Source organism: Phyllostomus discolor, chromosome 9 (genome assembly GCF_004126475.2).
Source record: "Phyllostomus discolor isolate MPI-MPIP mPhyDis1 chromosome 9, mPhyDis1.pri.v3, whole genome shotgun sequence".
Lineage (NCBI taxonomy): Eukaryota > Metazoa > Chordata > Mammalia > Chiroptera > Phyllostomidae > Phyllostomus > Phyllostomus discolor.
In genome coordinates this window covers 4,691,650-4,708,237 of record NC_040911.2, presented here as the reverse complement: position 1 = coordinate 4,708,237, position 16,588 = coordinate 4,691,650, and the positions used below count along the sequence as shown (strand labels likewise).

The window sequence follows — 16,588 nt, the reverse complement described above, 5'->3', positions numbered from 1 at the left end:
ATGGAATGGGTTAGGTAGTTTTCTTAACAAATTAGGCAATAATTTTCTTTAAATGCATATTCACTGTCAATAGCTTTGACATATTTATGGAAATAAAATTGCTGTAAAAATCAAACATCGGTGGTGGTTAAATATTTATAAATGTGTGTGTTGTTTTCTCAGCCAACGGACTTATGAAAACCATCAATTTCCAAGTCTGTTCTTTTGGGACCAAATGAATTGAGACAGTCATTTTGAAAGGTGGTGACTTTGGTGATACTCTATGAGAAATAAGGAGACATAACAGTACAAATATGTTCTTTAAAAGAAGATATCACATGTTTAGGGTAACTCGATATTTTATCCTCCTTCAGAAAAAATGGTTGTTTACAGAAACAAAACACTCAATCCTCTACATCAAGTGGAAACTGCTTCAAGTTTATTTTAAATTGTATAGTATATGTTTAAATGAACTTGCATATAATATTGTTCATTGCTAATATCATTCCAGTGTTAACTGAACATTAGTTCTGAAAGATTTCTTTTTTTTCAAACATTTCAATTGTATTCTCATTATCCTCTAAAAATTTATTTTTACTGTGGCTTGTCATGTCTTCTATAATGCAGAATAAAGCATGTCTAACGTTATGCCAACAGATTTTTCTATTCCGTCAAATTGAATAAAAATAAGATTCTAGCCATTATGTCCCAGAAAATTATAAAAATGGAATCAATTCATGTTATGCAAATATAATCGTTAACTCAAAACTGTAGGAAAAAAGAAACTTTAATAATCATTTTATCTCAACAACCAATATGAGAAGCACCTTAATAGAATCATTATGTAACTTTTTCACTTGTTAATGGAAGAAATGTGGGACTATGGGGAAAATACCAGATCAGGATTATCAGAAGGGAGTTCCAGCCCTAAATATTTAATTAAGAAGTGCCACTGATTTTAGGGAAATTATGTAGTCTCCATTTTCTCATCTATGAAATTAACACTAGGATCATTTAGATGAAGATGATCTCATTAGCTATATGGTGTTTACAGACAAGTATCTGATACTTTCATCCTAATAAGAACCAGAGCAAATTAGTTTTAATTTTGACATCATTAATCTACAAGTCTATTCAAAATGAAGTCACTATTATATATTTCCCAAAGAGCACGGGTGTGAGCAGACAAGTGTGGTCTTATCTGGTCAGTCCATAATGTGGGAAGACCACACCCTAAATCATCATCTACCTCAGTGGATTGTTGTGGGTGTACCAATTAGTGACCTGTGATATAAATTTGCCTACATGTAAATGAGAGATGAGATCCCCCAGGGTACTTAAGAACTGCCCTCTCCACCCCCAGTGTTTATGGTTCTGCCCCTGCAGCATCGGTGAGACTGGACCTCTGGTCGCCTCGGTGTTGCTTTAGGAACTTCAGTCTTCTCTCCTGTTTCCCTAACTGCAGCCCTTACTGGTTGTACGTGCTTCAGCCCGGGCTCAAGTTCAACCTCACAAGGAATCATCGCTGTTCCGCGGCTTTATGCTGTCAAGTTTCAATCGAATGCCTTGAATTTTAGCTCAACTAATCAACTAAATGTTGGTGTGTTAAAACTACCCCACAGGAACAACAAATTATCATGGAGCCATGGCACTTTCTGACTATTATTGCAGAAAGAGAAACTTCATATACTTATAAGTAATAATATTTTGTTTTCCCAAACTTGGGAGACAGCAAGAATTAGAATGATGAAATGTACTAACTTGAAAAGATGAACTGTTAAATTTCCTCTCAAAATCTTTATTATGCAATATTTTATCAGCACAAAGATTTAAAGAATAATAAAATCAATACTTGTATATTCTCCAACAAACCAAAGAAAAAAATAACTGCACAGTTAAAGAGCCTTTGTGTATTCTTTCATATGTGCTGATTTGCTACTGGCTTTCAGTCAAAAATATCCAGGTTTTCTAAGTTATATACATATCATTCTCTCTTATGTATTTTTCAGATATCATCTGCATGAATGATATTTTTTGACAAATAACATTTTATACTTTAATTTACTTAATGCTTATCAATCTCTACTTTTATATCCTGTGCATTTTATATAGTCAAAGAAATTCTTCTCAAGCCTAATGGAATAAATTTATTTCCTATATTTACTTCATAATTTTTTGTGTTTCTTTTTACATTTACAGTGTTTATCCTCAGGGACTGATTTTACACATCGTGAGAAGTTGGAATAATACTTTTGTTTGTTTTTTTCCATATGCATAACCGGTGTTTCCCAATACCATTTATTAAGTAGTCTTTCCCTCCATTGCTCTGAATTCCAGCTCTGTTATGTCATTATCCTGTATATTGGTAGACTGGTTTATGAGCTCCATCATATTTCCACCTGTCCCTTTCTCTGTCTCTGCATCAGCACCACTCAGTATTAGTTATTATGCCTCCACTAGAAGTCTTCATATCAGAAAGGAAAGATCATTACATCATTATTCTGTAGCATTCACCATGGTCTTAGATTTGCCAAGTTGGATGAAAGAACATATATAGGCTTTGGTTGAAGTTACATGTATAGATGAGTGTGGGGAGAATCATGGTGAATTCATCTCTTTAGGACTTTAATATCTTTCAACACAGTTAGATATTTTCTCCATAATACTCTTAATTACTTTTCTTAGATTTCTTTCTTTTGTATTCTCAGTGATGTTGTAAAACTCATCTTTTCATCTTGCATTTTTTACATCTTTGTTGCTGATGAATCGGAAAGCAGTTGATTACTATACATTGATTTTATCATAGACTGGATGAGATCTCTATAGTTCTTACAATTTGATATAGATTCATTGTTTTCTAACGTAGCCAATATAATTTCTATAAATAATAACAGTTCTGGGTTTTTTAACATCTTTCTAACCTTTACATAGTTTTTATTTTTTCTTGACTAATGAGCTTGCTAAGAATTTTAGATAAAATATATATGATAGAGGACTTTCATATAATGTTCTTGATTTTAAGCTTACTCTTTCTGTGTTTTATTGCTAAATATAGTGTTTCAACTTAGGCTATATCAGAAAAAATAAAAGCCCAGAGTTCTTCAAATCTCCAAACAAAAAAAGGATAGGATCTTACGGACAAGCCTCAAATCTCCTTATGAAACTTTTGATTCCAGGAAATAGCAGGTCAATACCTATAAAGTTCTGAGTGATAGGAAACCTTATCGAAAAAAATCTTCTACTTGGCCAAATTATGATTCCAATCAATGTTAACAGGCACACATTCCAAAACATGAAAGCTCTTTAAAAGTGTATCCCCTAGAAAGAATTCTTGAAAAATAATAATAAACTAGAAAACCCTGCCAAAAACAAGTTGAGATGACATAGGGAAAAGACCCGTGCCAGACTCAGAATCCACACAATTAACAAAGCTCTCACAGAATGGAGCATTTACAAAGAAATTGAATCCAGTCAAATAGTCGATGACTATAAAGAAGACACGTGGCCACCTTCAACACTGGAAGAACTCAAGGATTAAGCCCATAAACCCTTCTGAGAACAAGTGACGTGGCAGTGGAACCAGGCCCACTGACACGTGTGGATGTAATCACCTCTGGAACAGAGGATCTATGATGAAAGGACTTGGTAAGCGCTGAATCCATTGATCTCTAAATAATTTATTCAGTCATGAGCAGAATATAAAGTCAATATTATAGAATTTGGTATGTAAAATTACGCCTCATTAAATACAAATGGCTGAATACACATATTGTTAAAATGGAAAAATAAACTTATTTAACTTTATCAAATACAGTTTTATTAAATATATTTCATTTTTATAAAATTAGTTCTGACTATCCATTTATTCATGTACATGAACAAAAAAAAACTATATAGAATATTGGCTATTTTAACAATTACATTTTTCCCATTTAAAGATTTTTTTGCATTCTCTACAATTTTATGGTGTTTAAAATTTTTATAATTAATATAGATGTCATCATTTTTATTAAAAAATCACATCTTAATTTTTATTCATTCTTAAGATTGAACAATGAAAAAGATGCAGCCTACAAATCATGTGTATTAATACGCCCACAATATATCACAACATTTTTTTGTTTTAAAAGTACTTTTAATAGTGATTTAGTTCAACTCATTCATTTTGTAGGGAAATAAAGTCTCAGGGGTTCAGAGAGCTGTCCACTATCACTTAGCTGGGTAGAGCTTGAATGAATGCGGGATAAATTTAATAAATCTTAAATTAATTCATCATAATTACCATGCAGACTAAAGAATATACACACGGACAAGAAAGAAATATTGAAATCCTATTCAAGTCATGATAGATACAATGACTTATAAGGATGATTCCCTATGATCTTACAAAAGACCTTTGAATGTTTGGAATTCTGCTTTCTGCCTATGGTGTTGCCTGGTGAACTGAATCTCACTTTAATCCCCTTTGCTTTCTCCCCCCTTCCTCCCCAGGTTGTGCCGGGGCCCACCGTGTCTCAGTGCACCCCGAGATGATCACCATCATAGCACTTTCTGGAGTGAATTGAAATTATCTTTGCCTGCTGGTCTGTCCCCACTAAACTAGATGTTCCTCCAAGTCGGGATTCATTGATTATCATATTCCCCAGTTCCTAGCACACTGCCAAGTATTATTAAGTCTTCTGTGACTATTTGTTGAACCGACTGAATTACATTTAGAAATCTGTGCACTCAACAAATTATTGAGCACGTATTCAGATACGTTGATAATAGCTGGATCATTCCTTTCTGCCTAGAAAAGTTCGCACAGACATGCAAAATTCTACCTCTCTTCTGATCTTATGTTTTTTGGACAAAGAATAATTCATGACCTTGATTTGGCAACCACATTTCAAAGGGATCATCAGTGTCACCTGGCCAAGATCCTGACAAAAATCTCATTACAGGGGGAGCGCTCTCTGCTTTTATATGACTTTTATCACAGTGTGTCTTAAAAGTATATCAACGGTATAGCCCAACATGTCCAAGATGTACCAGAGATATAGCTTCCAGTAAAAATAAGCTCCTTAGAAAGCTTTTTGTATTGTTATTTTTTTCCTGGAGGAATGATTGAAGGGTTTTGAAAAGAGGACTTGTATCTAAGCAGAGATTTTAAAATAAGACTGTCATGTTCAATTTGATGTTTCACGATTGTGACATATGAAAAATCCTGTAAAGTTCCAGGGCTCTCATCATTTTACTGAAATACTAGGTAAATAGGCTCTTTTCTTGTGTATCTTCTTGGTCAAAAAAAATGTGTTTTGCAAATAGAAATGTTATTTTGATCTATGAGAACCTACCTGGAAGATAAATAGGAGAAGCATGAGGAGAAAGATAAGTCTTATTGCAAGTCCTGTAGCTTTTAGATTATAGCAGAGGCCACTGTGGACCCGATATCTAAGTTTTACTATTATTTTTCAAGCGAACTATGGATTGCCCTTTTTCTTCCCCAATAAACATTGTTAAAGTAAGTACCTTAGATGATGCATTCATCTTTTACTATGCCATTCTTCATGCTCCCACCTGCTCTCTTAATCACTGGGATACTTCACTCTCTCACTACTCTTGGTACCTTTCTGATTGTCCTCCACGGCATCCCTTCTCCGCATGTGCCTTTACATGTCAATCTTTCCTTTTCTTCCTCCTGCTCCCCTGTGCAAACGCTGTTGTGGTCCTCTAAGGCCAGAAGGCACTTTCTCTGAGTTCGGTTGCTTCCTCTGTGAAATGGAACTAATAGGAGTAGCCCCCTCACGGCACCGGTGTGAGAATTGAAGAGGGCGGCTGCTGTAGAAAAACTGTTGCATGACTATCAGCTGTTATTAGACATAAAGCCAGCTAAGGGATGTCCCTGCCTGCGGTGTTTCTTCATCCAACTGCTCTGCACCCCACGGCCTGCCTTAACCATTCTAAAAGCCAGCATGCCCGTGGAGTTTTCGAACAGCTCTTTATACCAACTGTCTTTTAACAGCCAAAACATCTCTGTGAAACATTAAATACTTGTTGATCATATTTTAATATTCCTTACCAGCCAAGGACAGGCAAAGAACGTTACTGGCTGGTAGCTTATAAATTGAGAGACTTCTCTCTTAGCCTCACCTCAGTAGGCCTTACCCCTGAATCTGATAGTGGAAACCAATTTTAAAGATTTTTTTTTACAATTCTGTTTCTTAATGGAGGTACAAGAAAATATGGCCACATGGTTTTAGTTTTGTCATTCTTATACCAAAAGGCATATATGTGTGAAAAAAAATAAACAAACTTGTTTATTAAACAAACTTGTTCACACTGGAGATATTTTCACATCAGAACATAAAAAGCTTTCTTATTTCATTGTGTAGGTGTGCTACACTTTATTTAATGAGTTCCTTATGAACAGGTATTAGTGTTATTTTCAATACTTTGTTATCATCAGCAATCCTGCAGTGACATACAACATTGCTATGAATGCCAATGTATCTATGGTATAAATTTTAAAATGTGAGAATGATGGTCAAAGTCATAAGTATGTAAATTTGATATATATTTTTAAATGTTCATTATCCTTCCTGAATTGATTTGTTGAGATGCCACCTTTACCATCATACACTCTTTGCAGAATTTCTGTACTGTTCTATTGGTGTGATGGTCTGATTATTCAGGTGCCATTACCATATCGTTTTAATTACTGAAGTATTATACTATGTTTTAATACCTGTTAGGTCTCCCCCCACCTTTGCTCTGTTTCCCCAAGCTATTTGCCTCTTGAAGGTAAGTCTGAATAGGTTCTTTCCTATTACAAGCATGACATTTTTCATATTGCCAGCATTCATTTATGGTGCAATTTGAATGATAAGTTTAGCCTCTAAAATGAAGCTTACTGCAGTTTGCCCTAGTGCCCCTGAATAATTCCTAGGTAGACATATTTACGTGCATGTGATAGAGGAACTGAGGCCCTTCCTATTGACTGAATAGGTAATGCTTGGAGCTAACGGTGGATGAGAACTCTGCATAATGTCTATTATCCACAAAGATTGAAAGCATCGTTACATTTCGGTACATGTTTGTGGCCTGTAAGCCATAAGAAAGTGGAGACTGGAGGCGTTATCATGAGCAGGCAAACTTCACTTGCCCCAAGCCTTCTTCTTTGAAACTAAGTATTATACTGATAGCAAAAAAAAAAAAAAAATTCATCCGGTTGACCAGATGGCTGGACTTCTGGAAGCATAGGGTTAGATATGTAGTATGGTGATTATAGTTATCAATATTGTAATGTGCACTTAAAATTTGCTAAGAGGGCAGATTTTTGTATTCTCACAACAACAACAAAGAAGAAATTATAACTCTATGGAGTGACACATATATTTACAGAAGTAAATATATCATTTTTTATCATTATACAGTTTATGCATACAGTAGGGCCCCCCTATTTGCCATTTCTCTTTCTATGGGTTCAGTTACCTGTGGTCAGTCAAGGTCTAAAAATACTAAATGGAAAATTGCAGATATAAATGATTCATAAATTATAAGTAGTATGACATTTTAGTGGTGTGATGCAATGTCATGCTGTCCCCCCGAGACGTGGCTCATCCCTTTGCCCAGCCTCTCTGCGCTGTAGAAGCTCCTGCCTTTGGTCATGTGGGGGCCATCTTTACAACAGGTGCCCCTGCACTTGTGTTTGATTAACCCTCCTTTTACTGGATAACAGCTCCCGAGTTAGAGATTCTGGCAATTCATATCTGCCAAAGAGAATCTTGGAAGTGCTTCTTTTAAGTGAAAAGGTGAAAGTTCTTGACTTAATAAGGAAAGAAAAAAATCATACACTGAGGTTACTAAGATCTATAATGAGAGGGAAACTTCTACCTATGAAACTGTGAAGAATGAAACAGAAATCTGTGCTAGTTTTGGTCCTCCTCCTGACGTCCTCCCTCAGATCTGTAGTGGCCTATGCTAGGTCCCAGCACCCACGTCACTCTCCTGCCTCTATCTCACCCTGTCTGCCCTGCACCCCCACACAGCACCCCAGGAGGGGCGAGTGCAGCCCCATCGGAGAGCAGGGACAGGCCGCATTCCCGTGGCTTTAACTGCAGCATATTGTCATAGATGCTCTACTTTATCAGTTATTTCTGTTCATCTCTTACTATGCCTAATGCATAAATCCAATTTCATCGAAGATCTGTATGTATAGAACAAAACATAGTGTACATAGAGTTCAGTACTATCTGTGGTTTCAGGCATCCCAAACGTATTCCCCAAGGATAAGGGAGGACTACTGTACATCAGAACATGAAATTGTACACCTTAAATATACATAATTTCTGTCTGTTATACTTCAGCAAAGCCATTATTTTTAAAAAGTGTTGGTGAGGAGCTGTGAGTCCCAAGTGGGCTTAGTTTTGAGCAAAGGAGGGGGAGACAGGCGGCACAGCCGGGTTAGGGACGGTGCGGGAGTCTTTGTCCACTCGGCTCATAAACAGAATCGGTGAAAGGCGCCATGGGATTGAGAAAGTGTTAGGGCGATTATTTTAATGGTGGTGCATGCAATCGTGTAAAGTACCAAGAACGCAGAGGCAAGAAGCCAAAATTAGCAAACTGTAACAATAATTTACCACTGTGCCAAACCTTAAGTTCCTTAACTTTTCTACCCAACCGCCCCACTCAGGGAGCAGTGATGATTACCCCGCACACCTCACTGAGTCTGGGTGTGGTTTAAACCACGCTAACATTTGTGTGCGTTCCTTGGAACAGTGGGGACCGTGGGAAGCACTGAAGATGCTAGCGATTGCTGGAAGTCCAGCTGCTGGAGCCTGAGGGAAGCGATGCCCCAGATGTCGACCCAGAGAAAAAGTCAGGTTCCACTACAAAATTTAAATCCTATGAAAACAACAAATGTGGAGCACCCACCTCTAATTATGTAGCTCTAAACAGAAAGTCAGTAATTTTTAAGAGAGAACCAAATTAAATTAAAGATGATAGAAATACAAATGTAAAGTAGATTTTCACAAAAACACTGCATACGATTTGCAAAGAAATTAACTTTCTGAGTAAAAACTGCTGCTGGAGGTATTTCATGTCAAGGGAGCTCCGTATACTTGAAACCGTGAAGCTGTCCCCCCCCCCCCCCCCCCGGGATTTCGAAGTCCTGAGCTTCTGCGTCTTCTTCATGCTATGAGGGGGAACCTTCCGGTCGGAGACAGATCCTGGATCAGTGCCCCAGGCATCGGGGCACCCATGCTCTCAGATGCCACTTAGTGTCAATCGTGACATTTTCTTTTAGTCTTGATCTTTTCACAGAATCACTTATTGCTGCACAAGTTTCGTGTCCTTGAAAAAATGCAAAGCTGGTTGAAAGGGGCATGTTTAAAAATAGTCTGTCTGGAGGTAAGAACTTATTTATAACTAAAGACTGCTTCCTTGGGTTAATCACCCGTGACCCCAGCACTGGCCTTAGGTTCCCCAGGTTTCAGAAAGAGGAAAGGGAGCTGCAAACCCTTTCTCTTTCCGCTCCTTTCAGGCATCTGTTCGGTCCCTCCTTGAGTTTTCAGGCATGACATGTTGCAACTGTACTGAAATTTTCAGTGTATCAGAACGAATGGGCAATTCTCCTTCACTGGCTGGTTTCTGAGTCTTGAGAACAAGGACTATCTTCTAGATAGGGTATATTTCTTTGTGATTTAGGGGAACCAAGAACATATAAGAAGGGGGGGGGCCTGGGGGAAAGAAGAGAAACAGCTTTCCAGGGGAGAACTGGAGAGGGGTGTTTCCAGGACTTCAGAGTCAGTTCGTTGTCACTCTCCAAGGGCAAGCTTCCGAATTTGACATTTCTTTTATGAGCCATGGGCCATGGCGAGGCGTTGGAAGGTTTGTTGATGTCCTTTGCTCACCTGTGACTCGGCGGCATGAGGTGCCGGGCTGGCAGTGAGATTCGGGACGTTGAACTGGAGGGAAGCAAATGTGAGGAAGGCCAGAGGCCGGCTGGGCGGGTGCTAGAGCAGCTGCTTCCAGTGAGAGTCCACTGCGTTCTGGGGGTGGGGAGGAGAGGGGAGGGGTGGCATGCTTGGGCGAGTAAATATTCTGCCCCTAAACGGGTATTTTTTGTGGAGGGGGATGAAAGGTTTCAAAGACTGTTGAGGGGAAAACAGGGGGGCAGTCTAAGAAATTCTACGAATCCATTGCAGATTAGAAAAAGAGTAAAATAAGTACAGTACAAAGGAGAATCAAACAAAAATGAGATGGTGAAAAGTTCTATTGTATCAGTAACCACATAAGAGTAATTAAGCATTTCCATTAGTAAACAAGTCATAAATGTACAGCCATGAAGGATATCATCGACACATTTGACTACATTAAAATTAAAAACTTAAATTATAAAGACCTGAAAATTTAAGCCCTGACCTGTGTGGCTCAGTGGGTCGGGCATCATCCTACAAAGTGAAAAGGTTGCCGGTTCCATTCCCGGTCAAGGCACACACCTAGATCTCAGTATTGGTCCCTCATCAGGGGGCATGCGAGAGGCACCCAAATGATGCTTCTCTCTTACATCAGTGCTTCTCTCCCTCTCCTTCTCCTTCCCTTCCCTCTCTTTAAAAATAAATAAATAAAATATGTTTTAAAAAGAAGTAAAAAGTTAAGCTACAATAAAGAGAAAGGCATTTCCAACACATCCACCTGATAATGGATTTAAAATTAAAATATATTTTAAAATCCCTACAAATCAATAAGCAAAAAGAGAAAAAAAAACTGTGATATATAGCAACATGGATAAAGCTCAATCATATAACTGGGTGTGAAAATTACATTTTATAATATGTTATATGTGATATTTTAGACTATTAATATAACATGTAAAACACAAAAACTATAACAAATATAGTGGACATATTATAAAGCCCTTGATTAGAAGGATGCTACATTGGTTTTAAGATAATATATGTATTAGGCAGTACCTATGCAAAAGAGTTTATTTATTAGCAACTACTCTCCCTACAGCTCTGAAATTTCTTTTTAATCACAAAACTTCACTTACAATCAACACTTTAGCAATTCTTTAAATCCAATAACAAATCTGACAGCTGTTTATGGCCAACTGAAATAAAATCAGTAACTTCAGCTCTACACAAGTTTATTAACATAAAATGCACATCTTTTGAAACCATACTGTAAGTCCCCCGGGGTAAAACCAACATCTGAGTATGGATTATTAGAGGCATTGAATAGTTCTGTTTTGGTTTTAAAGATTTCATTCAAGACAATTCAAAAGGTACGCAGAAACAGAGCAGGGGACCCATGTTTGCTGATTTGATATTTTAAACATATTGCACCTTATAGTTTTAAAGAGGCAGCAAAAAAAAAAAAAAAACACCATGTGTTGAGTAGCAGGGAGAAAAATCAACATTGGATGAGTGTGCAAATTTACATCAAGAAACTGAAGCAAGATAGTGTTTCACAAGGAGGCTAAATTCGATAGTGAGAAATTATTCTAAGAGGTAGACTGGAAAGCACCCATTTTATGGGAAGGCTGCAATTTAGAACTTTGTCTAGAGCAGTTTGGGTAATGCAAGTGTTTAAAAGTCATATCGAACTCAATACACATAAATTTAAACCCCTCATTTCTTAGGCTCTATGGCAGTGGTGTAAGTGGCATCATTTGCTTAGCTGTGTAGATGCAAAACCTTAGATACACCTTTAATCCATTTCTCTCCTTCACTCACTCGTATTGAGATTTTTGCAACGTTCTAAATTTTCTCATAATTTTTTTCATCACAGGCTCATCTCTCTGTGTACTGTCCTCAGTATTGTTTGAGTTACAATCTTGTCTGATATAAATGCACGAGTTACCTAATGATTCTTCCTATTTTCATGATCATTGCTAACCCTGCTACCGGTCTAATAGTCTTTAAATATTATTTGCATAATATTAATCCCTTAGTAAAACTAATTATTGATTCCTGTCTTCTGCTGCATCAGCTGAAAAGTACCTAGCTTTCAAAGTTCTCTACTATTCTTATTCTTATTCTTATTCTCCATTTCTTTCCTAGATGTGCTTTTTTCCTCAGTCCAAACCATTGGACTCAGTAGGTCACACTGGCATCCCCCTTTTGGGGTTTGCCCATAGATTTTGGGGTGGTTTAGGTAAAAGAAGAAAAAAATCACTGGCGACACGAAGGTTTGAAACTGTGTGCATAAACATACAGTTAACCAATGAAGGAAATAAGAAATGCAGGAAGAGAAGCTAAAGGGAAGACATGTTGAGCTTCAACTTAGACATCTGACTCACTAGTCAAACTATCAGCTGCAAAGTTGCGATCCTGAAATTTCAGGAAATGGGTCTTGACACGATGGAGCCCTATCCGAACCGGGTCCATAAAATAAAAACAAAGTGGATAAACAGTTTGCCTTGATTACTGAGTTCTGCCTCTACAACTGACCAATGAAAATAGAGCACCATGAATTTCCAACAACACATATTGATACAGAGCCAAAGCATATTCTGGTTTTGGAGAAACTGCAACCACGAGGCTTGGCTCCCGCCTGGACTACTCGCGCAGACAGGAGGGACTTGCTGTCTCTCTGGCACCAGCGAGGGGCTCTCAGAAAGCGGGAGGTAGAAGAGTCCTACTTGTAAGTGTCCTTCCAGGGCGGTGAGCATTTCTAGCAATTGCCCACTCTCGGGGTCCTGCTCAGCGGGTCCACTCTACAATTCGTTTCCATTCTCTTGATAATGACAACAATTTCCCGCTCTCACGGAAACCTTGCTCCTGCTATGCAGCGTTTCATTTCCCGCTGTGACTCTCAACCCCGTGTGTGTTCTCTCCCTGCTTGTTATTGATTGCCTGGTAGACGGGTGCAATAGGAGTATGTTCAGGTGGAAAAAACACACACACACACACACTTGTCCTCCTCAAAAATTGCCATTGGTGCCAGCTTTGGAGTCGTCATTTGTCCTTTATGCATTTCAAAATTGTTTTTCTGGATAAAGAGAAAGCAAGATAATGGAATCAGGGAACACTGACACGTTCGCTTTGGCCTTTCCAACCACACGAAATGAGCAGAATTGAGATAGACATATTGCCCTTCGAGCATTTTTCAGTGTTAATGGACAACGGTGTTTCTGTTTGGCATTAGACAATGCTGAAGGAGGCAGAGCTCTTGAGTTGCAAAGTTGGTGAGGACTTTCTCATGAACGTGAACTTCACGTTATACTCCAGTGAGAAAAGGCAGTTTTCAATGTTTTGGTCCTTTCATATCTATTTAAATAGGTAGGTGTTCACACAGCAATAGAGGCACATATACTCATGTACATTAAAGAATTTTTTTTTCAAAAAAGTGCGTCTTTCAATAGTACGTAAACAATTTGTGAGAAGACTGAGACTCAGGACTTTAGTAATTGAACTTTCTCAGAAAATAAGCCCGCAGTAATGATGCCTGGATGGGCTTTGTTCATCTTGTTATTTATTTGTTGTCTTGCTTTGTTCATGCGGTACACCATTATAAAGAAATAACTGGCTTCTATACCCCAAGTCGTCACTTATGTAGTATCTTGCTTTCAGAAGGAAACGTGAGTATAAGCTTCCCAAGATATGCTGCTTGCTTCTCAGATCTTCAGAATCTCTAGAGACAGCATTATTGTGACTCCCTTGAGTGCAACGGACTCTCCTGTCATCAGAAATCCTGCCGAGTTCTTAACCAAAATCCTGTTTGGAGTGCAGGGTTCATTAGGTCAACCTCTTGTGATGGAACGGGCCCGTTAAATCTGACATTTGGTTAAGTTAAAGCTTGTGGATGGGTCCTAGCTAAATAAGGTAATTATGGCTATGAACTCAAGCCAAGAAATCTGCCCTCCCCTTTGCTGAGTGTTAAATGAACAAAGATGCCCTCTGTGTAAAATCACCTTGGAAGAGAGAAAGCACCAAGGAAAAGGGATTGGTCTGAAGGAAAAATGGAAAGGGATTCTTTAAGAGGGATTCTTTAATTATAGCAAGCCGGCCGGCTGGCTGGCTAATGCAGTGGAAAACAGAGGCCTGAGCAGCTGGGGATCCTGGGGATTTCTGGAGTCTTGGCAACAACATGGAATTTTCTAGAAGGAAAATCTGAAGGATACCCAGGAGCCTATTTGGTGAGCCCACTGGCATGTTTAGGAGGTAATGCCGAATGAGAAGGTGGAATCGGTGATTTCTCCAGGAGAGCATGAAACAGCATCTCGACAGCGACGGGGCAGGAGGGAGTGTCGCTGGCAGGAGAAAGTGAGTCTGAGCAATAATTCCCTGCTAACCAGCAAACGGTCCGCACCCTCGGATGCCCTTGAGGAGCAGTAACTGAAAAGCGCGCTGTCTGCTCCCACTACTGCCAACGAAGGAAGGACATGTCTTTGTTCTGTCTCAAGGAGGGAGATAAAAATGAGGCAGCTAATTTCATTGATGCGGTTCTCTTTCATGTTCTCCAAGAATTGGTGTCTTTCATGTATAAGCGAAATAAAACCTATTCCTTTCGTTTTATTTTTGTCCCCAGAGGACGGATTTCCTGGTGTCCAGCAGGCCTTTGGACTGCCCGTCTCTGTGCTTTGTCCGACATGCTCCATGAGGCCTCAGCTCCAGGGTCCCCCGTGGAACCCAGTCCGCCCTGTTTGAGGACGAGCAGGGGTCGGGGGGGATCTTGTGCTTCTGCGGAGTGTGTGCCCCTGGCCTGAAGGCGGCTTCTAGGGTGCCGACTCGTGCAGAATCTGACTTCGCACCGACACACAGCGACACTTCCAAATTGTCAGCACCAGGGCCTTCTTCATTACTTTACTCCTATCAAAAAGCAAAATGCTTTTTAAAACTAGATGCCCCCCTCCCAAAAAAAAGAAAAACCAAAACACACACACACAATAAAACCTCTGCACTCATTAAACGATCATCCTTTTACTATTTTAAGTTTAAAAATTCAAGTATGCTGCTGGTCACTAGATAACTATCCCACAGCCATGATGAATTCACATTATTTCCCCCATAAATTATTTGTTTTAACCGCTTTATTGTGAGATTGTCATTAGGATTTTGAAACATCAAAATAACTTCATTGATGCAAACAGAAATTGAAGAACATTATGTAAAATAGCCTTCCAAACTGTCAAGGTCATGAAAAGAAGAAAAAAAAGTGAAGAGACTGTCATGCCGAAGACCAGAAGAGGCTGAGGATTCAGGACAACTAAACACGATTTGGTGCCCTCGTCTGGACCCCGAAACCAAATTGGGTGCCAGAGGGGACAGCTGCCGACTCCTAACTGTAACCTGTCACTGAGTTACCCGTGTTAATTCTCAGCGCTGCACACTGGACCCCGATTATATTGGATTTCACATTAAAGGAGATGAGTAAAGCTTTTACAGGAACTCTCTTCATCATTTCTGTAACTATTTTATAAAGCTAAAACTATTCCAAAATAAGAAGATAACAGTTTAAGGGCCTTGGTATAGCAAACGTAACCGACGTAACACCAAGTCTGCAGAGATCGGTTTTTGCTGTATGGGGGGGGGGTGGGCTCTGTTAGTGGAACAGCAAGGAGATAAGACTCTGTGGAAAATACTGAATCTATTTTTCCTTATTAGCTGTTATGAGGTTTTTCATGTGGCGACAGGCAGCGCCTACGTGGAAACACGCACGCTTTGTGACTCATGTTTGACTCACTCTTTCACAGAAAATAACTAGACACGCAAGCCGGGGCGTTGCAGTCGGGGAACAGTGTCTGTGTAGTTGTGTGAGTGTCAGAAGGCTCCTCGGGGTGTCACAGGGGTCCCTGAGTTAGGAGCGATGAAGTGCACAGGGTGCTGGGAAAAGCACCCCTCTGTAGGGAAGAACAGAAACCCCATGATCAGGGTTGGGTCCCAATTGCATTCCAAGGGAGTCTTCCTACCTCAACTAAGACACGAAATCCGTTCATAAATAACCGGGAGATACATTTGGATCATCTATATACCTCCCACTTTGCAATGATACTTTTACCTGCCTTCCATCTCTCAAATTTCTGTGCTGATCCCTGTAACTGTGTTTCAGGTCCACAATATTGCCACTATAGCAACTGTCCCCATCACCTTCATCATCCCTATCTCTGCCCATAAAATAAAATCTACCATATCTCCTAGTCAGCTAGGATTGCCATAACTGGGGCCATGCCGGGTTTTAAATTATTGGTACAAGCAATGATTTTTCCAATAACTGCAAATATCCATAATGGCTACACTTGTGCTGAGCAAAGCCTGCCGCTGAGAGCCTTTTATCTGTTTTCTTTGTACTGCCCTGTTCGTTTTTTAAGTGCATAAAAAATACTTATTCCCAGTGGATTCACTCAATAAATTCCTGATGCTTCCAAACTCATGTAAAAAAGTAGTTAATACGATTTCTCTATTTCCTTTCAGATTTTCAGACGCTGTTGGTTGGTTTTCAAGAAGGCTTCTAGTAAAGGACCCAGAAGGCTAGAAAAATTTCCAGATGAAAAGGCAGCCTATTTCAGAAACTTCCATAAGGTAAATCTCAGTGTTTGGAATTGCTGGGGACTAGCTGGACCCTTGGCAGCAACTTGTGGAGACATTTATTTTGATTAATGAAATCTGCAAAGGAAAAA

General features: G+C 39.1%; 1 protein-coding gene across 1 annotated transcript in view; it reads left to right on the top strand.

Annotated features, from left to right (window-relative positions):
* Nucleotides 1–16,588, top strand: part of DOK6 (docking protein 6) — a 248,658-nt gene that overhangs the window by 57,234 nt on the left and 174,836 nt on the right. Inside the window, exon 2 of the mRNA XM_028524496.2 lies at nucleotides 16,383–16,490. Within this exon, the coding sequence (XP_028380297.1) occupies nucleotides 16,383–16,490 (108 nt within the window). The remainder of the gene's footprint in view (nucleotides 1–16,382; nucleotides 16,491–16,588) is intronic.